This window comes from Lissotriton helveticus, chromosome 9 (genome assembly GCF_964261635.1).
Source record: "Lissotriton helveticus chromosome 9, aLisHel1.1, whole genome shotgun sequence".
NCBI lineage: Eukaryota > Metazoa > Chordata > Amphibia > Caudata > Salamandridae > Lissotriton > Lissotriton helveticus.
The window spans coordinates 136,946,960-136,974,638 of record NC_136070.1 but is presented as its reverse complement, the minus strand read 5'-3'; the positions used below and the strand labels follow the sequence as shown (position 1 = coordinate 136,974,638).

The 27,679-nt window shown below is 46.0% G+C and overlaps 1 protein-coding gene across 2 annotated transcripts in view; it reads right to left on the bottom strand.

Annotated features, from left to right (window-relative positions):
* The window catches only part of SPTBN5 (spectrin beta, non-erythrocytic 5), a 2,054,098-nt gene that overhangs the window by 1,753,246 nt on the left and 273,173 nt on the right, over positions 1–27,679 (bottom strand). For both annotated transcript variants that reach the window (XM_078659643.1, XM_078659644.1), the window contains exons 13-15: positions 25,272–25,458; positions 7,318–7,454; positions 5,384–5,590 (exon numbers count right to left, since the gene is read on the bottom strand). In XM_078659643.1, the coding sequence (XP_078515769.1) occupies positions 5,384–5,590; positions 7,318–7,454; positions 25,272–25,458 (531 nt within the window). The remainder of the gene's footprint in view (positions 1–5,383; positions 5,591–7,317; positions 7,455–25,271; positions 25,459–27,679) is intronic.

Genomic DNA, 27,679 nt, shown 5'->3' with positions numbered 1-27,679 from the left:
TGTTAAATTGCCCACCCCCAGATTCATTGGGCTTCTTGCGACAACAGTCGAGATGTGGTGCCTCCTTCTTTGTTTATATAATGCATGGCCGTCGTGTTGTCCGTATGTATAAGGTCTCTAGACTGTTGTATTCGTGGAGAAAAGACTTGCAAGGCTAGGACAATTGCCCTGAGCTCCAGCAGATTGATATGCAACACACAATGCTGAGGCCACCACCGGCCGCTTACATGAAGGTCTTTTAACACCGCTCCCCAGCCTTCGAGAGAGGCGTCCGTAGTTATTATGTGTGGAGCCGGGGCTTGCCTGAAAGAGAGACCCGGAGAAATGTTTTCTTTGGTCATCCACCATGATGCAGCGTCTCTCATGGGCTCGATAACTGAGATCTTGTCGCCGAAGGATCCGTCGACTTGGCGCCACTGCAAATCTAACTCTTCCTGGAGTGGACGCATTCGTAATCTGCAGTGAGGAATCAGGGGTATGCATGAGGAGATGGAACCCTGCAGGGACTTGTAGAGGCGAACTGAAAGTGGCCTTCTTTTTAACAATCGGGAAGCCACGGAAATTAGCTTCTCTAGCCTCTCCAAGGTCAGGAAAGCCTTGTTTACGGACATGTTTAGAATGGCTCACCAGAAATCTTGCTGTCTTTGATGGACGGAGAGAAGAATTCTGCTCGTTGAGTGCTAGGCCGAGATTGATAAACAGATGTGTACATGCTTTGACTGATTCTTGTGCTGCCTGTTTGGTAGGAGCTTTTAGCAACCAGTTGTCCTGGTAAGAGAAGACTTGAAGCTTTTGTTTTTGCAGAAAGACTGCTACTGGAGCTAATACCTTTGTGAAGATCCGAGGAGCCGATCGCAGTCCAAAGGGAAGAACCCTGAATTGTAAATGGCTCTAGGCTACTGTGAAGCAAAGAAACCTCCTGTTAGCTGGATGAATGGGTACATGAAAATAAGCATCCTCTAGATCCACAGTGGCCATGAAATCCCCTGAGTTGAGAAGTTGAAGGATGTCTTGTAGAGAAACCATCCGAAAGGATTGTTTGATGAGATAGGTGTTGAGTTCCCTCAGATCTAGAATAGGGTGCCACTTTTCGAACGTCTTCCGGATCAGGAAGAACCGGGAGTAAAACCCCTTTCCCCTTTGAGAGATAGGGACCAGTTCTATAGCTTCTTTGAGGAGCATTTGATGGACTGCTAACCGAGGCAGACAGAGCTGTTTCGATACCGTAAGGCGAGGGGGCTTGGATGGTGGTGGTTGGACAAATTCCAGGGTATGGCCATAAAGAATGATGTTCAATACCCAACGGTCCGATGTTATTTGCTGCCAGTTGTGGAGGAAATATGAAACTCTGCCTCCCACTGATGACACAGGAGGAAAGGGAGCAGTAGTCAGAGCCAGCAAGCCGCTATTGGCGCTTAGAGTTGTCTCTGCCCTGACTACCTTGTCTTCCTCTGTTGTTCGAGCGAGAGAAAGAAGAAGAAGATCGATTCTGCCGCTGATTATAGTTCAGCTTGTAGGATTGTGACTGGCAACCATACAGGAGTAATGTTGTTGAAGATAACCTCCCCTGTATGTAGAGTTACCTCTTCCCCTTGCTCCTCGGAATGGGAACTTGCGGTACTGCAGAGTCCCTAAGGATTTTGCTGTTTCTGTATCCTTCTTAATATCTTGGAGCGTATCATCTATATGTTTTCGAAAAAGCACTTCCCCATCAAAAGGCAGATCCAAGATTTTATTCTGGACTTCCGGGCGGAACCAAGTAACCCGCAACCAGCCCGGTCAACAAAGGACAGCCGCTCCAGCCAAGGAGCGAAAAGCAGTTGTTGCAATATCCATTGCACAATCAATGATTTCCGCCAATGTTATTTTGCCCTCCTGGAGAATCCTTTTAGCTTCTTTCTTTCCTTCTTCCGGCAACTGATCGAGATAGGGGGTTAGGTCGCACCACATCTGGCGATCGCATCGTCGAAGTATCACCAAAGAATTAGCTGCTCTGACCAGCAGGCTGGACAAAGATGAAAATCTTTTGACTACATTATCCAGACGCCTACCCTCTTTATCTGGAGGAGTGGTAAGGGGAACTGAAGGATTTCTAGATTTCCTCTGGGCGGCCTGCGAGATGACTGAGTCTGGTTTAGGCTGGCTGGTCAAACAGGCTGGCCTATCCTCCGGAGTCTTATATTTTTTCTCCAGGCGAGGTAGAACTGGAATGACCGTGGCTGGATTTTGCATCACTTTTAAGCTTTCATCCAAAACATGGCCCACAATTGGAATTGAACGGACCGCTTTCTTTTAAGGCTCCTTAAAGTCATAAAGGAAACACTCCGATTCCAACATGGTCATGGGCAGGTCGAACCGTTTGGCAGCTCTCTCCATTAAATTATGGAAACCCCCTATATCTACAGGGGGCGAATCAACCAGTGCTTGAGCAGGAGAAGCTGGATTAACATAGTCATCCCACTCCTCATCTGGGTCCGGAATCGTGACGTTGCCTTGGTCGTCGCAGAGGTGTCATCCTGAACGGTAGGTGCAGCAGGTGGGACATCCTGCGCTTCCAGCATTGGCTGAGGCTGTGGTAATTGTGGGGCCACAGGACGAGCAGGAGGAACAGTAGTAGCCGGCACTCCTACTGGAAAAAGAGGCTGTGTTGAAAATCTTTTTCCTGTAATCCAAGAGCATAGCTTGTAAATCTGTCAGTAAGGAGGAGGGCATTTGGACCATCTCCTGATGGTAGTCTTGTTGATATTGAGAGGGAGGACCATACTGCTCAAAATCCTCATACTCCCCTTCAGAATCCATGTCCTGGCATTTGACGTGTAGCTGAGAAGGGCTATCAGCATAACCGAAAGGTCCTTCCTCCTCATCAGATTCCTCTTCTTCGAGGAGAAGTGCAGGAGGTAAAGGAGACACCCTCCTTGACGAAGTCATTTCCGGTGTAATTTGACGTTTTCCTGAGCAGAATCGAAATTTTGACCACCGGCAACGACGTTGTCGACGGGACTGTCAACGACGAAGAAAGAATCGTTGACGAAGAAATCACCGTCGTCGACGCAGCTGTTGTCGTCGATGTCGATGTCGTTGTCAATGTCATCGTCGACGTTGTTGGCGTCGTCACACTTATCGGCGACATCCTCGACGACATTGTCATCGTCGACACCATCGTCGATAATACCAATACCACTGGCGTTGAACTCGTCTACACAGAGCCCTGTGAAAGTACCGGCAGTAGCGGTCGGTGGTGGGAGTAGCTGCCGGGTGGTGACATGGGGAGGGAGAGGGGCAGGGTGGGGGGTAGTAATCTATGGATTACGGAGGATTACAGGTAAGTAAACATATAAATAAATAAGATGAATTTCGTTGCATGCACTGCACCCCCAAATGCGATGCAGTGCAGGCAACAAAATTTGTTTTATTTATTTATATGTTTACCTATCTGTAATCCTCTGTAATCCATAGAATACTACCCCCCACCCTCCCCCTCCCCACCTCACCGCCCGGCAGCTACTCCCAGCACCGACCGCTACTGAGTACCGGTGATGAGGAAACCACCGTCAACGGGGTGAAAAATGAAGAAGACTGTACCTTTGGTGTTTTCATCGACGGAATTGATGACGGCGTCGTCGACGAGTGGGACTTTTTTGATGATTTTACGTCACAAGTCAAAGATAATGGCTTTCTGAAGGTCTTTGAAGCCGCAGGAGGAGACGTTGGAGGAACAGAACTGGATTTCCTCTCAAGACCTTTTGATAGTCCTTCCCTCTCCTTTACACCTTGGTGAGGAGATTCGACAGGACAAAGCCCTTTAGACCTATCAGAGGTCTTTTTCAAGGCATTACCAGGGCGTTTCTCAGAAGGTGAAGGAGAAGCTCTACCCCTTTTTACAGACCTTGTGGAAGAGGTCGCAGAAGATGTTTCATCGCTGTCACTGGACACTGGCTCCTTTCTTGACTTCAGCTTCTGGAGCCAGGTAAAAAGACGCCCTTCACGATCATGCAGAGTCTTGGTAGAGAAGGTGAGGCATATCTTACAGTCTGCAGCCTTGTGGTCTGGGTACAGACAGTAAATACAATCTTTGTGCTTGTCTTCAATATATTATCTCTTCTTGGCACAAGTAGCACATGCTTTAAAGAGGGCCTTCTTCTCTTTAACCGACATCCTGAAGAAGTTGTTGTAGAAAAAGCTGTTGAAAAGGTTGTAGAATCAAAGTTCGAGGAAAAACTGAGCAGAGCTCAGTGGAGACTCCCTTGCACAACGTGAGGTAGAAAATCTGAGGTTCTGAGCTTCTCTCAGGAGGGTTCTAGGGGGTAAGGTTAATCTGATTGGTTGATCATTTTTTTTGGTCTCTTTTACAAAAAGAGGTGGATAGGTTGCAAAACAGGAATGGGCCTAGGCCTATGTTCTGTTTAATGATGGTTTCTATTGCTATTTTATGTATACCGGGGACTCCCATTCCGATGACAGGGAATGATACAAGCATGGGAATCTATGAAAGTTCCAATAATGGAGTAACAACTTGCTATTGCCAGGTATTCTTATATCTTGGAAATTGTGATACCTACAGTAATGGTACTTTCAGGGTAGAATGGTGTTGGAGACTCGTGAAGCCCACAATCAAGACCTTACTTTGAATGGTAAAGTGTATGCATCTATTTTGTTGATTTATGCTTCCTTAAAACATAGCAGTACAAATATTTGGAGGACTGTAGTTAAGAAAACTTGTGTTTGATGAGACTTGATTTTACATTTTCTTGTTGCACAGCACTTTATTCGGAAGAGTAGAGGTGCACTGAAGAGGATCACCTAAGACTTAGTAAAGAACCATGTTGGATAAACAGTCCGACAAATGCAACCTGAAAAATCTCCGATCTGGCAGACAACCAATTTATAAAAATACAAAGTAGAAAAAAACTGAATATTACTGTGCACAATTTGTTCCAAATGCAGTAACAATTTAAAAATAAATTTAAAAAGAAAAATTCTCTAAGTCAGGGGATTTGCGACAATTAAAAACATTTGTATCTTTACTAAACACATTTACACATTCAGAAGATTGTTTCTGAATCTGTAATTTAGTTTAGAAATGGAATACGAATCACAATTTGTTGACTTGCGATTTATTCCATTATGTACCAATGGTTTGCGCCTTTAATTCTGGTGTTAAACTTCCTAATTTGCATTGTAACTGATTTGCACGGTAGTGGTCTCATGGACTCATGGACCACTACCAACTCGCAGTGAAACAATTTTTTTTTAAACTTAAAAACAAAAACATTTCTTGGGGTTCTTTACATTTCTTAAAAACAAAACAACAACTGCACACGAGTGATGAAGAGAACTGTTCTCTCTGTACCACAAACAACTTTATAAAAATGAATGAAGATACCTCGGCAATTGCCTGCAGATCCTGATAAGATGCATTGATCTTGTTTTGTGTTTTCCAGATGTTGTCCGTGTCGAAGTGATGGTCATGGGTAGAGAGAGCAGAAGAGTGACTCTCCCTGGTATTTGGAGCCTTCACATTTTTTTCTGGTGAAAGTCTCATTCCTGGATTGCTCTGGGTTGCCACACGTGCCACAGTCACTTGAACCACCTTTTCAAATCACAAACAAAAACTTTAAACAACTTTGGATTTTAAGGTCATTTCTTCTTATGTGTACTTTTGCATGCAAGTTTTGTTATATTTAAGAAGACTGCTATCATGTAAAAACTATTTTTCCAAATAGAATACTACTATAAAAGTCTCTGTACTAATATCCTAAAATTTTACCTCATTTTTGGTCCAGATTACCTGAGATTTTACTTTGGGGTTGCGTCACTTTTTTGACGCAGCGAGACATAAAACATATTTTAGTATTTACTAAGCCACACAAAGCTTTATTTGCCTGGCTTTGCGTGGCTCTGTAAAAATACAGTAATGCAAATTCGGTTGCCCTGCATCGGGAAGGCGTTACAAGGGTGGAGCATGGACGTCTCAGTGCATCCACCCATGTATTCTGACACAAACCCATATTTACTAAAGTCTGCAAACACAGGTTTGGGGCAGAGGGTGCACCTACCCGAGGCTGACATAACGAGGAGAAATATCCTTATTTTACTTGTTATTTCCTCTTTGTATGTGGGCTGTGTTCTACAGCACACATGCAAAGAAGAACAACCCTCTAAGAATAGTTTTTGTGTAGGAAGGGATCCCTTCCTGCACGAACACTATTCTGACCACAATGCACTGCGTTATGGTGCAAGGGTGCCAGCATTGCTTCTAGGCAGCCAGACGTGTGTCTGTGCTCCGAGAGTGCAGAACTGCACCATCTCTTAGTATATATGGCCAGTTATGCTCTCCCTTTCACGCAATGCAGCACAACAACATCCTTTGCTGCACTGCGTTGCGTGACTTATTAGTATTTAATTCTAACCACCACTTAAACCAAAGAAGTTAAAAACTCTGCTAGACCTAACTCTCTACTACATACAAGTAGCAGATGATACACGTATGAAGCTTTCTATCATGGGATACATGCATCAGACTGTGGATCCTGACCCCCACCCTTTTTCTGATCAACTCATGGCTCCAAGCTCATTTCCCTTCATTTCAGAAGTCCACCTGGCTCTCTACCAACTCATCACCAGCTCCAACATTCCAATGATGTCATCACAGCTGCTGCAGCTCTAACTGTGACAGGAACATACTGCATAACTGCGCACATGCATGCATCTGTCATAGATACACATAGACTTTGAAAGGCCATGAGGAATTCCACCCCTAATCAATGAACCAAACAGCGCTGCCTTTAATGCTACCAAGATTAACTACCACTGAAGAACAATGCAGTGTAGCAGCATTACATCTGCCGAAACTGTCGCTCCTATGGAGGCAGCAGAATTGTCATCTTCACAGACATTATACGCGGGCTATTCCTCATCTTTTAATCTGAAATAAGCCAAGTGTAGTTGTCGAATACAGCCATAGGGTGGTAGATAGCACAGATAGGACAACAATACAACTTGATACCAGAGTATCAATATATTAATCATTAGCGCATGGAAAAGACCTGCAATGGGGGGGGGGAGTTGGGAGGGATTAATAGGATAAGGGACTACTTTGCATGATTTAAGTGGATAACACCAACAGGAGACAAAATAATCTGTTCAGATAATAAATGGAAAATCGGTTGAATGAGTGAACTGTACTGGATCCCATATGATGATTATAAATCTAATAACATTTGTTTAAAAAATAAGTTTGGTGGTCGACATGCAGCACTGCACTTCTAGTGTCCTTTTAGACTTGGCAAAGGACGCAACAAAGAGTCAACCACATACCTTCGGCTCGATCTCAGTGAGGTAGGATGTCGGCACAGCCAGTTGCCTTCCTGTGGAGTCTTTCAGGAGCCACTTGTCTGGGTCGGTTCCGTCCACCAGCTCCAGGACATCTCCTCGATTCAATGTGAAGTCATTACCTGCATCAAAACAAAAGATGCTAGAGGAGCAAGTCTAGAATTCCGACTGAGAGACAAATTAATATTTTCTACTGTTTGCTAAACTTCTTGTAGTTACGTGAATACATAAGGTATACATAAACATACAATGAATATTAGCACATAATAAAATTCTACTTTCTTTTGGATATCCTGTATGTACTCTGTCAGACTAGCAGGGTCAATGGCCAAGGTTTTAAATGTACCAATGGTGCAGAAATCTGTGTGATGGAATAAATGCAGGAAAAACTTCAATCTGGTTTAATTTATATAGCCACTACGCTCATTTTCTACCCTTCAAACCAGTATCGCCAATCAGGAACATCTCTACATATCGCACCCACTTAAGCATCTGCAAATTTTACAGTAGGAATGATATAACAGTCTTCAAAACTCCAAAGACTTCACACTCTTCAAACATGAAGCTTCACTTCCACATTGTTATGTAAATTAATAAACAACAAGGACACTCGTTAACTAACCAGTTGTTTGCTGTAAATACCTTCAACTGATACTAGTACTAGTTGGGAATATACAACGTTATAGTACGTTATTCAACGTCATATACAACATTGTATATTTTAAAACAATCAATGTTTATACAATGGAACAGTAGTTGGATATGCTGTCAGAAAGGATTTTCTCACGTTCTTTTAGCACAGACTTTCAATATTATTGATCCGGCACGTGTTTCAGTGATTTCATAGCGGGCTTGAAAGAACCCTTTGGAAGATTAGGGGTCTTTGTGTACTCACAAAAGAATGTAGGACTAGTAATATTTGGTTTAGGCCAATGGGAACCATTCATGTGTGAAACTCCTGATACCTCACTTGTAGTAAAAAATGATGTGTCAAAAATTGTCATTTAATCAGAGCCTGGAGAACATGTATGAATGAATAAGGTTAATTGTGTGATCACTTAAAACCATTACAAATTCTTACAAATCAAATTAAAAATATCATGTTCTAAAATACAGGACTAACGTAAAAACAATGCAAAAATATATGCAATTGTATTGGACACATGATATAAAATACAAGTGACTGACGGTAACCGTAATTAATTCAGGAGAGGTTGAAAGTGGAAGGCACTGACGCAATGCAAGGCTTAGAAATTCCCAGGTCGTGGTTAGCAGATAGAATCAGGTTTGCGGCCGCCAAATTATAGTTAATAAAATCTATACAGAGGTCAGTAGGCATCTAATGAAGTGCAGGCAGCAATTGTGGTCTTTAGTGCAACATATTGAGAATTAAAATGCAAAACACTTGCTTTAAACCTGTGCAAAGTTGTGCATTCCTGAGGGAAACATCCAATAAGATTTAATCAGTAATGAATAATTTTGGAGCCAAGTAACATGCAATCAAGTGCAAGACACTTATTAGGGTCGACTGGTCTGCACAACTTGTTCAGCCGTAGACCACTCTCGGTACTGGCCATTTTTTTTCCTATAGCAGCCAAAATAGGAAGTATATACATTTCCTTAACTTGCCTCTGTCTGACATGGTTTCCAGAGAGTATAGGAGGTGAACAGCCTCTTTGGCTGAGCAGGAGCCTGGTTGTAGGAAGATTGGCCTTAGTAGAGTCCGGCCGGTATGTAGGAGTGCTGGAGAGCAGAGTAATATGAGTGTCAGAGATTCCCTTCTGTACTTACTCAGTCTACAGTGTGTGACTGTAGAAAAGTAGGATCTGCTTTTATGGTTACTGTTATATTCTCTTATCTAACCCCAGCAAAGCATCGTTTTCACTTGGTGACACGCACATCTGTACACGTGTCGCAATCGCCTCAGTGATGCGCATACTTTTTCTCTCCCTCATTTCTATTTTTTGGATCAAAGCATTAAAAATCTCATGGTGACACACACACCAGTACGTGTGTCACAACTGCATCAATGATACACTCACTCCCTTTTCCTCCTGCCATTTACACATATCCTGTCACCTATATATAACACAGTGACACATTTTAACGTGTCACAAGTTTTTTTTCCCTGAAGTCTATCAGGTGAAATTTTTCTTTTTGCGTGGAGTGTGTGAAAATCTTCCAATCTTATTTAATAGCAATTGGGCGGGTGGGGGGAGGGGGGGATAACTTTAGCCCTGTATGGAAACAACATATTTGCTATAGAACATTGGTACTCATGGCTGGAAGATATTTGACACTCTACCACGCTTGGAACAAGGTCCTAATGTTGACGAAAATGAGGTGTATGTTTACGAAATGTCCCTACTCAAATTAAAAATACACTTTGGAGACAAGGTGAATATTGTTCTGGAACGCCACAAAATTTTCAGCAGGGTTCAAGGTAAACAAGGGAGTATTTCTAATTACGTAGCGGTTTTAAGTGAACTTTGTGAATTCGGGGAACTCAATGACTCCCTAATAAGAGACCGACTTGTAGGGTGTAACAACAACCCTAAGATACAGGAGAAACTGTTACAAAAGCAAACAAATCTTCACAATGCTATCGAGGTAGCTAAGTCCAGAGAACATACTGCCATAGGCATAAAAGAAATGAAATCCATTACCAATACTGAGCAGGTGTCAGAAATTGTCAGCCTATCTATGGAAGATACTATTTGCAGAGTGGAAGAAAAGAGTCCTGACCACATACACGATACTGAAGTCAGTGAACTGAAATGTTACAGCTGTGGCAGTAGTAACCACTTAGCCAACCATCCCAATTGCCAAGCTAGGACCTTTATTTGCAGAAAGTGTAACAGAAAAGGACACTTGGCTCGAGTGTCCCGAAGTTCCTCCAGGAAACTAAACAATGTAAATGATACCTCCAATACTAAACCCCAATCTGTAAAGAAAATCATTTTCCTAGTGGCATAGATCAAGTTAAGTATCCACAATGCAATATTGGGTTGGATTGCAAAATTGATTAAAATGTTTGCTGATTCATGCTCGCCATTTACATTCCTTAATTTCTGTGACTTGAAGAACATGAATATTTGTGAAGAAAAAGAACTACTGGTTGCTGACATTTCCCCTAGTAGTTATAACAGGGATTCCATCCCTGTAAGAGGAATGGTTAAATTAGGCATCACTTTCAAGGATCGTTTCACCACGGTAAGGTCTACAGAGTTGAAGAAGGTTCAAATCTCCTCGGCTGGCAACACCAGAAGGAGTTAGGCATTACTCTTGACCCAAATAATCCAGTACAAGTACTTGCCATAGAACATTCTGTGGCAGGCAAAGAGATTTGCAATTAGTTCCCTGAGGTGTTCATACCAAAGTTAGAACTTCTCAAAGACTTCCAGCACAGAATAAAATGAAAACATAATTCTAAACCAGTAGTGCACAAAACTAGACCCATACCGCACCTTTTGTGGGAGCCGCTTAAACAAGAACTAGCCAGATTACACAACCTCTGCATCATCCAACCCATTGACAGTTCCGAATGGGTTGCCCCGTTTGTCATTGCCAAGAAAGGTCACGGGAAAGACATTAGACATTGCATTGATCTTAGGGATCTTAATGATAATATCCTCATTGAGAGACATCCTTTGCCCCACATCCACAAACTTCTGAGCACCGTAGGAGAGTCATCATGCTTCAGTGTCCTGGACCTTTCAATGTCATACCACCAGGTGGAATTACACCCTGACTCCAGGGAGCTTTCAGCCTTCACCACTCCACTAGAATCATTCATGTTCTGCAGGATGCCATTCAGGCTAGCCTCAGCGGCTGCTGTTTTTCAAAAAATCATGCAACGCATTTTGGATGGCATACCCAAGACCTTATGCTTCCAGGATGATGTTTTAGTATACGATGCCACCACTGAAGAGCATGATAACTCATTAAAACAAGTTCTCTCCAAATTCAAAGAGGCTGGTTTAACACTCAAGGAGGAAAAATGCCAAATCGAGGTCGGGCAGTGGATTACCTTGGGCACATGATTCCTAAAGATGGGTTCTAACCCAAAATGTGCCTTATTGACGCAGTAAAGAAAGCTCCTGCACCCACCTTGAAACAAGAACTTTTTTCATTCTTAGGCCTTGCGCATACCCGGCAAAGTATGTCAAGAATTTTGCAGACTTTATTAACAACCTCAGAGAACTTACTAAAAACCACACACAATACATTTGGCAAGAGGAGCACCAATTATCTTTAGGAAAAGTCAAGTGTACCATTCTCTCTGTGTCTTACTTATGCAACTTTGATCAATGCAAAAAAAACCATACTCACCACTGATGCAAGTAAAAAGGGTCTTGGTGCTACACTGTCCCAGATAATTGGTGGTAAAGAAAGATTAGTTACTTACCTGTAATCCTAGTTCTCATCCAGGGGTATACTCATCAAAGTCATAAACTATGAATAATCCCCGCCCATGTGCGGGATCCCGGAGCATATAGAAAATACATATAAATAAATATGTATATATATATATGTGAAAACCATATATTTGCAGCCTAAAACATTTCCCAACTGGCAAAGCTGCCGCAAAATTACATGAATTAGCATACACACAGTAGAACCCTCCCCACCCCTGAGGATAAAAGAGAGCAGTAAACATTTGCAAGCAACAATGCTGTATTGCCATAGGAAAACCTGGAATTGCAGGCATTTGCCAGTATGCTGCAATAGAGTATAAAGAAACAAAGAAAAACGGACACCTTGCCTTAAAGGCAATAGAGTAGGGGTACCGTGCCTTTAATCCCTGAAGGCAACCCCCTGCTCCCATGATGCACCACAGGTGACAGTTGAGTCAGTTCTTTTTGGAGGTGCAAGACACCTGAGTAGATCTGTAGTAACTTAACATAACTTTACAAATCATGCTTGTCTGGGGAGGAGGGCGGGAGCTTATGACTTTGATGAGTATACCCCTGGATGAGAACTAGGATTACAGGTAAGTAACTAATCCTTCTCATCCAGGGGATACTCATCAATAGTAATAATCTATGAATAGATTAGCAAACTCATACCAAAAGTCTCGCGGACGAGCAAGACATAATACATCAAAGACTGAATAAGTTACACATTGCACATACAGTTTATGCAATTAAGTTCCTTAAAGAGGCCTGCCCTACTCGGGCATCGGCCTGTGTATCTGAGTCCAGGCAATAGTGGCAGGTAAAGGTATGCACAGACCGCCAAGTAGCCGCTTTACAAATTTCAGAAATAGGAACATTACGGAGGAGAGCTGTAGTTGAAGCTTTACCTCTAGTAGAGTGTGCATGTGGTTTACCCTGTAAGGTCTTGTTAGCGAGTTGGTAAACTAAAGCTATACAGGAGACAATCCAGCGAGAAATAGACCATTTTGAGGCTGACAGGCCATTATTAGTGCTGCCATAATTAACAAAAAGCAGGTCAGACTTTCTAAGTGGAAGGTTTTAGCCAAGTAGAACTTCAGGCCCCTCCGGGGATCTAGAGAGTGTAATGACCTCTCCGGGGGAGTGGTAGGTTGAGGAAAAAAGGTAGGCACGGTAATAGACTGGTTGATATGAAAGTCGGAGACTACCTTAGGCAGAAAACCTGGGTGCGTTCGCAGAACCACCCTGTTGGCATGAAAAACTGTGTAAGGTTCCTTACACCACAAGTCCTGGATTTCACTAACCCTACGGGCAGAGGTAATTGCCACTAAAAAAGCAGCTTTCCAGGTCAAGTGCTACAAAGAAGCCTTATGTATAGGCTCGAAAGGAGCACTCATCAGTTTAGTCTGGACGATATTAAGCTCCCAGGGAGGAGAGGGGGACCTCACTGGTGGAAAGACCTTCATAAGCCACTCTAAGAAATCTTTAACTACAGGCATAAGGAAGAAAGATGTTTGAGAAGGTGACTTCCTAGAGGCTGTGATGGCAGCTAAATGAACCCTGATGGAGGGGTATTTTAGGCCTGATTTCGCTAAATGCAACAGATAAGGTAGAATCACCTGCTCTTGGCCATGTATCGGGTCAAGAGAGTGTTCACAACACCATAAGAAGAACCTCTTCCACTTGCAAGCATATGACTTCCTAGTGGAGGGTCGTTTTGCTTCTTTAAGAATGTTCATGCAGTCTGTTGGGAGGTCTAGGTGTCCATACTGGATGACCTCAGGAGCCATGCCGTCAACCAAAGGGAGGAAAGGTAGGGGTGAAATACCTTCCCCTGGTCCTTGGATAACAAGTCTGGACGGCAAGGAAGTCGCCGTTGCGGAACCTCCGACAGCTGTAGGAGATCCGGGTACCACCACTGGCGTGGCCACTCTGGCGCTATCAGGATCATCCTGGTGTTGGTCCTGTAGAATTTCTGGATCACCGCCGGTATCAGAGGCAGGGGAGGAAAGGCGTAGAGTAATGTCTGCGACCAGCTGATCAAAAGTCCGTTCCCCTGAGATCTCTGTTGGGGGAACCTGGATGCGAAGACGGGGCATTTTGCATTGGCCGCGTCTACGAACAGGTCTATGTCCGGTATGCCCCATAGCTGAAAAACCTCCTGCGTGACTTCTTCCTTGAGCACCCAATCGTGCGCTTATATGAAGTCTCTGCTTAGGCAGTCTGCTTGGACGTTTTGGAGTCCTGGTAGATGAACTGCCACGATGGAGAGGCCCCTCGCCAGGAGCCAGTGCCAGATGGCTTGTGCTTCCAGAGATAAGACTCTTGACCTGGTGCCTCCCTGCTTGTTAAGATAGAACATAGTTGTCGTGTTGTCCGTCTGAACCTGGAAGTAGTTGGTGCGCAGAGACGGGTAAAGAGGCTTGAGAGCCAGAAGAACTGCTCGAAGCTCCAGGAAGTTGATATTGTAGCTTTGCTCTACTTCGGACCAGAGGCCTTGAACTTGGAGCTGGTCCACGTGAGCACCCCAGCCTTGAAGGGAGGCATCCATGACAAGCGACTGGGATGGAGGAGGGCGATGGAATGGAACCCATGAAGGAGATTGGCACGTTTCAACAACCATCTTATTGAGTCCCTGGCTTCTTGAGGAAGTGAGACACGGTCCTCCCAGCGACCTGATCTCTGACACCATTAGTCCTCGAGGGCTTGCTGCAGAGGCCTCATGTGGAGGCGTGCATTGGGCACGATGTAGATGCACAAGGCCATCGACCCCAGGAGAGAGGACACTTGTCTGGCTGTGGGGGCGTGAGTGTCCAGTAGAAGGCGACCCTTCAGGAGCATAGATGACAACCTCTCCTCCGAAGGACACACGCTTGCCTGTACAGAGTCCAGGGAAGCGCCCAGGTAGTGAATCCGTTGGGAAGGATTGAGTACTGACTTCTTGAGATTGACCTGCAACCCCAACGAGTCCATCAGTCTGAGGCAGAACGAAAGATGGTTCTGAAGCAGAGCCAGAGTGGAGCTTTTCAACAGCCAATCGTCTAGATAGGGGTAGACGAAGATCTTTCTCTTGCGAAGAAAAGCAGCCACTACCGCCATGCACTTGGAGAATGTCTGAGGTGCAGATTTCAGGCCAAACGGGAGCACTCGATACTGGTAGTGATAGCGTCCGATCTGAAACCTTAGAAATTTTTGGTGCTTTACTGACACTGGTATGTGGAAGTAAGCGTCCTGTAGGTCGATGGCACACATCCAATCTCCCTGATGGAGATGCGGGAAGATCTGGTGCAGGGCGAGCATGCGGAACTTTTCTTTTTTGATGAATCTGTTCAGCAGCAGTAGATCCAGAATGGGCCTGTATTCTTTGACTGCTCCTCTTTTTTGAACCAAAAAATACCGGGAGTAGACTCCTTCATTTTTCTGCATGGTGGGAACCTCCTCTATGGCCTTCTTTTTGAGGAGGACCGAGACTTCATCTCGCAGCAGCTGACTGTGGAATCAGGGAAGGTGCTTTGCTTGAAGGAAGACTTGTGGAGGGGGCGACTTGAACCTCAGCAAGTAACCATGCTGCACAATATTCAGCACCCATCTGTCCTTTGTTATGGATTTCCACTCTGCCAGATGATGAGAAACACACCCTCCCACCGGAGTGGCGAACAGTTGTGGAGGAAGCAACGGCTCAGGGCTTAGGAGGCTGCTTGGAGGCAGACTGCTGCTTGTTATTGTTGCCTCTGCCTCTGCCAGGATGTCGCTGCTGGAACTGCATTTTCTGCTGAGGCTGGGATGACCACTGAGGGGTTTGAACCCTCTGCTGAAACGACCTCCAGTCTCCCTGGCGAAAGCGCTTCTTGAATTCCTTATGCTTTTCTAGGCCCACAGCCTTGACAGTGTCCATTTACGCTTTCATTTTGGACATTTCGTCGTCAGCATGTGCCTCGAAAAGAGAGGCACCATTGAAGGGGAGGTTCAATATCTTTTTCTGGGCATCCGGCTTAAGTCCTGTAAGGCGGAGCCAGGCCGAACGACGAGAGCAAATTCCATGGGTAGCCATGGGCCGCAAGGTCAGAGGCATCTACTGCGGCGCTGATGACCTGGTTGGCTACGAGCCCTCCTTCCTGAAGAATTTCAACAAAGTCCTGTTGATCTTCCTTAGGAAGCTTTTCTGTAAAGCGAGCCACGGAGTCCCAGAGGGACCTGTCGTACCTTCCAAGTAAGTCAGAGGCACTGGCTACCTTCATATAGGAAGCGGAGGTGTTGCATACCTTTCTGCCAAACGAGTCCATGAGTTTGCTGTCTTTTTCAGGTGGCACCGAGGAGGAGTTAGAGGCCGAATGGGACTTCATGGCAGCCGCCACAACAGGCGGATCAGATCTGAGGAACAAGGGATCCTCCGCTGGAGCCTTGTACTTCTTGGCTATCCTAGATGGAACAGACCCCACCACCGCCGGTGTGAGGAAAGTAGCCATAGGCGGTTCAAGGAAGCCGGGAACCAGGGGCATCAGAGGTCTGGGCGCTGTGCGATGATGAAGGGTATCAAAAATCACAGAAGTGGATACCACTGGGGTATGAAGCGTAATATTGAGCTTCTTTGCTCCCCTGCCCAGAACATCTGAGAAAGTCACAATGTCATCAATTGGCAAGACTCATGAAGGAGGCGTAGAAGAGAAGGTCGGGAGTAATCTCGGAACGATGACCTAATGGAAGATGACCAAGTTGGAGATCTTGTGCGCCGCCTCTTATGGGGCCTGTCACGATGCCTGCTGTGACGGTCCCTGGACCTAGAGTGATGCCTCGACGGAGATCTCGGTCTAGGGGAAGGTCTTGGTCTGATAGGTGTCCTTGGCCGCACTGGAGAGCGTGATCTGGCCGGAGATCTTGGTCTGGGTGAAGCCCGGGGCCTCTGAGTAGGAGACCTAGACGGTCTGCCTGGGGTTCTTGAAGCAGACGGAGAGGATGTGCAGAAGTAATCCGAGCCCGGACAACTGTGACCGCCAGACACAGCCCCCTGAGGACGATGAGGTGTGCGTAATCTGTCTTCAGATCTGGGAGAAGGTTCCGGGGAAATCTCGACGATATTCAATCCAGGAGATGATGATTGGTCTCCTGAAGACCTGGAACCAGGGGACTCCGCAATGACCATCACCTGATCCCTCGACGGCGAAAGTTTAGACGTCGAAGATGTCTGCGTGACCAATGGCGTCGATCGGGGTCTGGATGCTCTCCACTTCGATCGCCCACGTCGTGAGGGGCTCGACTGCGATCGTCGACCCGGTGACTTCAACGTCGATCTTCCTCGACGTCGATCAGCTGGAGAGCCTCCATGACGTCGTGTCGACGATGACCCTCGACGTCGTGTCGATGATGACCTTCTTTAACTTCGTGTTGACGGTGACCTTTCCTGGCGTCACCTCGACGTCGACCTTGACGTCGGAAGGTGGGATCTTGAAGACCCTCTCGACGGCGGCCCGCCAGCCGGCGGCGACCTGGAAGCCGTCTTCGTTCTCGACGCTGACCCCCTCTGGGGCGGCGTAGAGTGCCTCGACGTCGACGGAAGCCTCGACGTCGACGGAGACTTGGAGGTGGTAGCAGCCACAAACTTCGACCCCTCTTTTTGGTGGCAGGAGAGGCGGAACGTTGCCGTTTTTGGCCATGTTTGCTTGAAGAAGAAGACCTGGGGACTGCAGGAGCACCCACCTGGTGACTTTTGTCTTTCGCCAGCATGGCATGAAGTCTAATCCTTTCCCTGTCACGAAGAGTTTGTCTAGAGAATTTTTGACAGTGGTGGCACTGGTCAGGGTTGTGTGCAAATGGAAGACACACAATACACACTGCATTTGGATCAGCCAGAGCCATCTTCTTGTCACAAGCAGGACATTTCCGGAACAAAGCAGGCATTCTGACAGGAAATTTTTGTGGGTTACCACAAAAAAACAACTTAGAAGCCTAAGAAAACCAGAAGATGTCGAAAATCACTCAAAATCACAATTTCAGTCAAAAACTGAAGAGCTCAAGCTCCAGGATCCTCACAGAAGGAGCCGGAAAAAAGAACTAACCCAACTGTCACCTGTGATGCATCATGGGAGCAGGGGGTCACCTTCAGGGCTTAAAGGCACGGTACCCCTACTCTATTGCCTTAAAGGCAAGGTGTCAGTTTTTCTTTGTTTCTTTACACTCTACTGCAGCCTACTGGCAAATGCCTGCAATTACAGGTTTTCCTATGGCAATAGAGCATTGTTTCTTGCAAATGTTTACTGCTCTCTTTTATCCTCAGGGGTGGGGAGAGTTCTACTGTGTGTATGCTAATTCATGTAATTTTGCGGCAGCTTTGCCAGTTAGGAAATGTTTTAGGCTGCAAATATATGTTTTTCACATATATATACATATATATTTATATGTATTTTCTATATGCTCCGGGATCCCGCACATGGGCGGGGATTATTCATAGATTATGACTTTGATGAGTATCCCCTGGATGAGAACACATTGTGGCCTTTGCCTCACGCACCCTTCGCAATTCGGAAAAAAATTACTCTGCGCTTGGGAAAGAGGCACTCTTGTGCTTCTCGGCGGTCAAGCACTTTCAATTCTATCTATGGGGAATCAAATTCACTGTGCGCACCGACCACAAGCCGCTCATTTTTATATTCAATCCTAAGGGCACTCTCAACATCACACCCAGGGTGGCTAGATGGGTTTTGAGAATAGAAGGTTTCTGCTTCAAACTTGAATATGTCGCAGGTGAACTCAACTCAGCTGCCGACTTCCTTTCCAGAGCACCCTGTAACATTGAAGAACATTATGAAACCACATAGTACCCCATTTTAGAAATACACTCTTCTACCCTTAGCTCTACAGAGTGGACTGAAAGCCAGAGTCAGGATACTATCCTAACCTGCCTAAAAAATGATACTTTACATGGTTGGCCAAATACACGTAATGAAGTCGATCAAGAACTAAGTAAAATTTGGGAAGTCCGACACAAAATCAACCTACACCAAGACCGTATTTGGAGGAACGGCAAAATAATACTTTCCGCTGGGTTGAGAAACAAAATCATTGATCTTGTCCATGAAGGTCACCTAGTACGAAGTTTAACCAAATCCAAACTCAGAGATCGTTATTGGTTTCCAAACATGTATTCGTTGGTGGAAGCCAAGGTGAAGGACTGCTACGTGTGCACCAATAGCAACAAATCTAAGCTAAGAAGAAAAACTTCATTATCACCTGTATCTGTCCCAGGCAAACAATGGGATAAACTAGCCTTAGACATTATAGGCCCTATCAACAGAAAAGGAGTCACAAAACGATTTGCCTTTGTACTAACTGATTATCTCTCTCACTGGGTGGTCATTGGGATGGTGAACCAAACCACCACTGAGACACTGATCAATTTCCTAAGGGACACATTTGCATCAGAAGGCATCCCTCCAAGTATTGTTACTGACAACGGTGTGCAGTTAACTTCAGCAGCAATGACAACTTTCTTATCTAACTTAGGCATCACACATCTCATAACTGCCCTTTACTGTCCCCGGGCCAACAGTCTGGTTGAAAGGGTCAACCTACACCAAGACTGTATTTGGAGGAACGGCAAAATAATACTTTCCGCTGGGTTGAGAAACAAAATCATTGATCTTGTCCATGAAGGTCACCTAGGACGAAGTTTAACCAAATCCAAACTCAGAGATCGTTATTGGTTTCCAAACATGTATTCAATGGTGGAAGCCAAGGTGAAGGACTGCTACGTGTGCACGAATAGCAACAAATCTAAGCTAACGAGAAAAACTTCATTATCACCTGTATCTGTCCCATGCAAACAATGGGATAAACTAGCCCTAGACATTATAGGCCCTATCAACAGAAAAGGAGTCACAAAACGATTTGCCTTTGTACTAGCCCTTTACTGTCCCCGGGCCAACAGTCTGGTTGAAAGGGTCAACAGGATTATAAAAAACATCCAACTTGCTGGCATTAACCACTTAACAGTGGAAAGAGTTCTACAAGACATGCTATGGGCATACCATAATACATCCAACCAAGTCACGGGCATCACCCCCTTCTCGTCCCTCAAAGGGAGAAAACCAGACACCATAATCTTTCCTAACTGGATTGGTAGGGGGAAGCAGTAGAGCAAGATGCCAGAGTAACAAGAACCAAAGTTGCTGCATATCAAGGTAAGTACAAATGTTACTATGATTTCAACATGGGACAAACTAACTGTGGTGGGCTGTAGGAGACTGGGTATCCATTAAAAGGCCCACACACAGTGGGGAAAGCGAATCCAAGTTCTTTGATCCAAAAATAATTGTGGAAGTCAAACAGACTAACGTGACTCTTGAGAATGGTTAGAACTGGAGCATGGATAGACTATCAAGATATCCTGCTCTGGACATTGTGCCAGCTGGAACCTCCTGCTCTAGAAATTTTACAACAGATTGCCTGCATTACCGCCAAAGGTCAACAAAGAAACTCAGATAACTCCTAAATGACTCAAGAAATTTAGTTATGAAGCTATCTTAGTATATCTTACTTCCTCATTGTTATGGGAGGAAGATGTGTTATATTCTCTTAGCTAACCTCAGTTTTATTCCTTTGTTATTAGTAGGTTACCAGCAAGGTCATGGGACCTTCGCTTGTATTCCTTCTATTCCTTCTCCCTCTCTCACCCCTCCTCCCTTTTCCCTTTTGGTACAGCCCTACTGTTGGCCGTGAGGCTGTCTTAGAATGTTGGAGTCGATGTGTGGTGAAGTGAATGCAGAGCGCTGGACTGCAGCTGCTTGTGGTGGAACTGTGGAGGTGACAATAAAGAGTTCACTTACCTGCACCTGGTGTCTTCTGCTTGGTAACAGTTACCTCCACATTTTGCTTGATGTAATGCTGTTTCTGACCAGTCTGACTGGGATCCTGCTAATCAGGACCCCAGTCTCTGTGCTTTCTCCCCTAAATTGGTTTGGTAAGAACATAGGTACATCCCAGATTGGACACTGGTGTAAACTTATCAGTCCCTAGTATATGGTAGTAAAGGTACCCAGGGCATAGGTACACCAGGGATCCCCCACGGGCTGAAGCATGCAATATACCATCCATGGGAGACCACTCAATTTGAAACTACAGGCCTGACATTGCAGCCTGTGTAAACCGGCGCTAGCACCACTTACAAAAGGTATAGGTCTCCCTATATCGAGGGTCACTGCAATTAAAACCTATAAGACACCCCTAGAGCAGGCCTTTCAATCCTGAAGAAAGGGTGCTTGGTTCTAAGTGTGAGGGTGCCCCTGCATGAGCAGGACACCCCAACGACCTACGGAGTCCATTCTCCCGGGTTGTAAGTGAGACAGCCATATGACATATAGAGGGGCACTGGCTCGAAACTGGCTGCAACAAATCCTATCATGTTTGGTATCAAACATGTTGGAATTATACCCCACACCATAAATGGTGTGGGAAGTATGATTCCATGCACGGTAAAGCTCCTCTGGGAGGCCCTTGGTGCTCCCGGTACCAGTCTTCCAGACACGGAGAGCAAGCAAGGGCTGCTGACAGCCAGAGACACGTTTCTGCCCTCCAGCGGCTAAGCCAAGCTCAGTCAGGGGAAGGCAGAACAATAGGTATTCTGTCACAGCGAGGTGTGACCACCCCCCAGACAGGATTTAGTGTATTGGGGCAGGGTGAAAGTGCTTGCCAGCGCCACATAGTATGCGTGCAGGGCACACTTAGTGCCCTCAATGCATTGTCCATTTCAAACCAGTCATGGGAGCTGTTGGCTCCAGCTCTGGTGCAAAACTGGACAAAGGAGTATCCTCCCCCTTGTCTAGCCCCTCCTTTGGGAGGGACCCCTGAATCGTCCCAAGCCTTTCCCTATGGTATATAGGGCTTACCTGTGGGTGGGACACTGGATTCCTCTTTGGACAAGATTTGTTTGAGACACCACTTCTTCTTCGGCCGTCTGGGCACTCTAGACTTTGCTCTGTCCATCAAGGCTGCAACTAGGAAGCCTCCTGCTGCTCCTGATCTCGTTGGCCTGCTCGTCTGCTGCAACGTCCGTGCCTGTGCACCATACAGGAACCTTCCAAGGCATGTCATCATCGAAGACACCTGAAAGAATCTCTGGTCTGTTGATCCTGAGCTACTACGGACTCCGAAAGGCTCAGCAACACAGGAGGTAGCTCTTTACATCGCTTGAGGCCTGCCCTGTCCTCTCACCAAGTTTCAGGCCAGTATCCCTTGTCGGAGCCACAGGAACCGAACCCCTGTGCACAGCGTTGACTAGCAGTTGCTAAGGCTTCCATCAAGATCTTTGGGCTCCAAGTAGCCCCAACCTCAAGCATCTTCAGTAACTGAGATCTTCATCCTCACTGCATCTCTTGCATCGTGGGCTTGCATCTTTGGTGAGCTGCTCGAGGTCCTCTCACGACTCCAGTGCCTCTGGCCTGTGGGTCCTCTTGAGGGTTGTCTTTGAATTCTTTGAGCTTCCCTGTCTCCTCTACTAGTGGTGAGTCACTTGGACCATGATGGTCCCGACATTGCACCTTCTTTGCTGGCCACGTTTTTTGCAGTTGCCAAGGCTTGTTGGCGATACCAACGGACGCCGACTCTTCAACTCTCGACATCCAACGTGGGACAGCTCGTGAATGGCTCCTGGTCTTTCACAGCATCGTCTGGTCCGCACAGTTGCAGCTCCAAGGTCACCGTCAACCCTGCTGCAGCACCCGACATTGGTGGGCATTCGTCTTCAGTGTCTCCTGGTCACTTCCAAGGGGTGTAGACTCTGTCCCCTCTGCTTTCAGGTACTTCTCTAATTGAATCCACCTTTGGGTTCCACCAGACACTTTCTCCGTCTCCAGCAGCGGTATCTTCCTGAAGTCCTCCATTGGGTTCAACAGCGGTTTCCGACGCCACTTCACACCTATGCACCCGACTCCCCTGGGGTAGTTATCCTGGTTCCTAAGATATCTACGGATGGGGTGGCTCTCCAACCTTCTGTCTTCAATGGGGTTTCTTTAGGGTCTACTGGGAAGGGTCCTTCTTCTTTAAAATTGCAACAGCGACTTACCCATTGACTTGCATTGCTCCCTCGGTTGTGTTCCCACTCTGCACATGGCCTCTGTGGGGCTCCTGGTTACTTACCTTGGATGGTTCCTTGGGTCCTCTGCACTTCTAGATTTTCTGGGTATAGTCTTGACTTGAGTCGTGGTTCACATATCACTATTATATTATATGGTTGGGTCTCCCCCTGGTGACTACTGTGTATTAAGTGCTACTTACCTGTTTCTATTGAAAAGTATTGTGTGTATCTTCAGCTAGGAGATACTGTATGTGTTAGTGAGTGTTATATAATAAATACATATTTTTATAAATACACTGTGTGTTTTTTTTACCTAATCTATATCAATAAGATTATGTTCTGGTAAAACAAGCTGCTTTACACTCCTTCTGGACCAAGCCTGAAGGCTGCTCTCCACAGCTACCACTTAGAGAGCTTTGTAAGGTTGTTTAAGACCACTTAAAATCACCAGAAGGGTTGTCTGGATTGGTGAGGGATGCCCACTTACATAAGTGTGCATCACAGACCAAGTCAGCTTCTCAAAGTGATATATTCGAGTGATCCCCAGGCTAGGTACAGTTCTCTAATATGAGTGGCACTAATCTTGCCGATAAGATTTGGTTTAAGGCACTGCTTGGTGGAGATGGAGCTTGGCTGTCTGAATTGTTTGTTACAATGTTACAGATTTGTGTATGGTCTTTACTTGTAGAGCGTCCATGCCCAGTTCACATTACCGATGGTGTAGTTGTTTTTTTATTGCAGATTTAATGCTTGTATTGTTGATGGTATTGTGTCCCAATACTCCACTGCCAGTTGCAAGGTGTTCTTCACAACCATGAGATTTGTGGACCAGGGATTGTGGGTTCTGGTGAAAATAGTTTTTATGGGTGCCTTCAAAGTGTTATTGGGAGCAGCTGTTGTCTGGAAAAAGTACTTTACCAAGCGGCCATACCTTCTAGTTTTTGCTGAACAAGTTCGAATTCAAGCCATATCAAGGTATTCCTTGTATAGGAAGGGATATAAAACAGTTTGTTATCGGCTGTGCTTTGAATCTTTTCAAGGTCAGTCGCTAGCATGCCCGGGAATGCCTGCTGTGCATAATTAACCTGAAGGGAGCAATTTGGCCAGTATCAACCTCCGTATGGCCATGGTCGTTGAGCTATCAAGAGTTGTGCTTAATTTAAAAAGTGCATACATAACCATCTTCCCTTTAGACCTCATTATTTGTAGATTCAGCATTGGTTTTCTAGTTTCACACAGCCATGCTCCCAGATAACTATGTTGTACATATTCTAGACTCAGTGATCCCAGTCACCATTTCATGGACCTTTTTTTGGGTATTGGCAGAAGATCACGATCTTTGTTTTACTTGAGTTATACCCAGTCAGGGCATTAAAGGCTTTTTGTAGGCCGACTTCTGTGTGGACTAGAAGCGCTAGGTCATCTGTGTATTGCATGAGATGGATTTTTTTATCACCAGTTCTTGGGGTGACTGAGGTCGCTCCAGTTAGAGCCGGGCCTATGTCGTCCGCTTACAGATTAAATAGAAATGGGGCAAGCACACAACCCTATTTTAGCCCACCATTAGTGTCAATTGTTGCAGTCACTGTCTCCCCAGATCATTTCACTCTTACCCAGGTCCTGGAGTAGAGGGACATTATAGTGCATAGTAATTTAGGGAAGATATTCAACCTCTAATTTCTGTCAGAGGATGTTCTGGACTCCACTGTCAAAGGCTGCAGAGTAGTCAGTGAAACAGGCAAAAACGGGAGGGGAAGTGTGAATTGCTGCTTGGTGGGCTAAGTACGAGCGGGCAACGAGGTTGTCCACCATCAACCCTCCTGCTCGGAGAGCCTGGAGAGTAGCATTTGACTTTTGGGGCCACCTGCAAAGGCAGGAACATAACTTGAAACAGACAGAACAGCCTAGTAAAGGTCATAACTCATTGAGAACATATTTAAATCACCCAGCTGCTGGTGCAAGTCACACCTTAATGTGCTTTAAGCGAGTCAACAGGAGCAGGGTCATGTCATGTAGTATATATGGAGCCAAAATCTTTAATTCCTGTGGTGCAGATTACAAGTGCTCCAGGTCTCCCAATCTGGCATGTAGTAGAGGTTATCCACTAGAAACAAATTACAACATCCGTTGTAACTTTGTGGATCTGTGGTGGTTTACCTGGAGGTTTTATCTACTGATAGCGGTCCTGGAGGAATATGAGGAAACAGGGACTGGAAATACCCACTGGTAAATAGACTCTAAAGCAAGATTTGGTAAGTGATCAAGCTTTCTTTTGTGGCATTGGAACATTTTAAGAACATAACTGATCCCATCAATTCTGGATATGATGCTGGAGTAAAAAGTGGCTAGGGAAGCAGATAATGAAGGGATGAACAAGTGAAGTTAATTTCCATCAGCTGCCATTAATGACCATGTTTTTTCTTCTTTTTGACTGAAATGTTAGCCCACACGTATACTTTGTGGTATTATTTTATTACCTCTGTAGGTGAACCGTATTTTGGCTTGTGGAATCTGGTGTTTCACTACTGGCAGGGTGAGCGTAGCTGGACTTCGGTCACTTCCCAGGTAACTTTTAACTGGGCTCCTGCTTCCACTTCCCAGGTCTTCCTTGCCGTGCTCTTGTAATAAGCTGTCACTCTCATTTCTGTTCTCCAACAAGTCAGCCTGTGAAATGGAACATGCAGCATTGTTAGGAAGTTATTCATTGTCAAGCTATTACCCAAAGTGTATCATACTACCCCAAATAAAACGTTTTATTAGGTACTAGGTTAAAATTACAAGAGTGTAAATATACATTAGTGGTTCTAAATTACAAGGAACCCATAAACACAAGCGCTGGTTTAACAAGTGACAATTGCATATGTAGAAAAACAGGAGCCAAAAACAAGCCACAAATGAGTGGAAGGGGAGTAGAAGGTACAAGCAGGCTGGTGAGAAGAATGCATGACCTAAGCCGATACACCACCCATAAGCCTGCCATACCTCAGCGTGTACATGCCCTGCTTGAGTGTATGCACTGAGAAAAGGTTTGATCCCTTTTGCAATGACAATGTGCAAATAACTGGAAAGAATGATGATGCTAAATTAAGGACCATCATCAATGCGGCAATGGAGGTGCGGCTCGCGGGTATTAAAAGCTGCACCTTTCCAAAGCAAGTAAAGGCAGATCAGAGTAAGAGGGCAGCTTCAAAGTGGGTGCCAGTAGCAATGTTGGCTTGTGGTTACCCTAGAACAGGATAGAGGCAAAAAGGGCGGAGGAGGAAGATGCTCTGGACAGAAGGGCAGAAGAGGGAGGGAAAAGAAAATGGCGATTGGGTGTGATTCTGACCCTTGCATGTGAGAAGCAATGAGGCTGACAATAGCAAGCGATGTAAAGGTGATGGAGGGTGAGAAAGTAGACAGTGAGTATGTCAGGGTTGGAAAGGTCAATCTATTAAAGAGGTGTCCAAGCTGTTAAGGGGGATATTGTGGTAGAGGATACATCACAGAGCATAGGAGGGAGAATATGAGCTAGCAGCGAAATGGCATGTATGCTGTTCCAGAGTGGATACTGGAGGTGTGTAGATGGGGTCAATGTATCACTGGCCAAACAAGTTTGGAATGCACTTTTAACTATTATTGTTGTACTGAAGCTGGAATAGTAAATCCCTCCCTAAAGCCTTTTCAAAATATGTGTTGTATTGTAAATAATAATGCATCTTTAACTATTTTATTTTACTGTGTGTTGCCAATAGGGCCTTGGGAGGGGCGGCCGACCAGCGGGGGATCAGAAGGGTGGGGGGTCGGAGTGGCAGGAAATGGAATCGTTGGTATGGAGTGAGGGGGAGGAGGAGGGGGTGGTGGTAGGACACTACGGCGCGTCGAGGAGGGCATTCAGAGGGAGGGGGCAGGGTGGGGAGTGGGGGAAGCCGGGGATTCTAAGGGGTATGGGGACGTGTTAACCCCGGCATGCTGGACTCCACCGATTTCTTCCCACAGGAGCGGATGGCGAAGTGCTCGGGAGAGCAGCATGCAGCTCCAACCCGCCAAGAGGATGGGCCGGCTCTGCTTTATGCGGGCGGTCGCGCTCCCACGAGGGACCGGGCGTTAGCGTCCTACGAGAGGCGGGCGGTAGGTCCTCGCCAGCCCCACCCTGAAGGGTCGGAACGGCCGCCAGGGGACAGGGGTGGAGATCCATCAGTTCTGATCAGGACCCCAAGATGGAGCCGGAGGAAAGGAGACGGGAGAGTGTGAATTTGGGTGAATTGTTGCGTAGCTGCAAGGAGAAGGCGGGGCTTAGTTGGCTCTAGCCCATGGAGGGCGGCCGTTGGCATGAGGTGGATCTGAAAGGGCCTCAACTGGATTATGACGAGGACAGCACGGAGGAAGGGGAGATTCGGGAGGGGCGGGGGCTGGGCGGGTCAGGGGGGGAACAGAGTAATGTTGTTCCTAGTGGTTTGCAGGCCCCGAGGAGTTCCCGAGCAGAGAGAGTGGCGGCCCCCCTGCTCTACTGGTTAGGCGGCAGGATCCGGCGCGGACGCCGACCTTGACGCCTGGTAAGGATGATGGCGGAGCTGGGAGTGGGTCGGGTGGGACCCACCGGGGTACAGTGTCTCTGGGCACTGATGCAAAGGGAGGAGAGGAAGGGGTGCGGCTTAGGAAAGGGACATACGTGAGGGACACGGGGGTAGGCCCGGAAGCGGCGAGCGCTGGGGGGGCCAAAGACGTTAAGCCGGATGGGGATGGGAAAGGGGGCGCTGGTGGGAAGGAGAGCCACGACATACCGGTTCTTAAGCTGCCCTATATGGCCGTAACTAAGCTCCTGGGGGCGCATTTGTCCTTGGCCACCAAGGAGAAGTTTTGGAAAGGGGATTATGTAGATATCTTGATATATTGGGAGCTGACC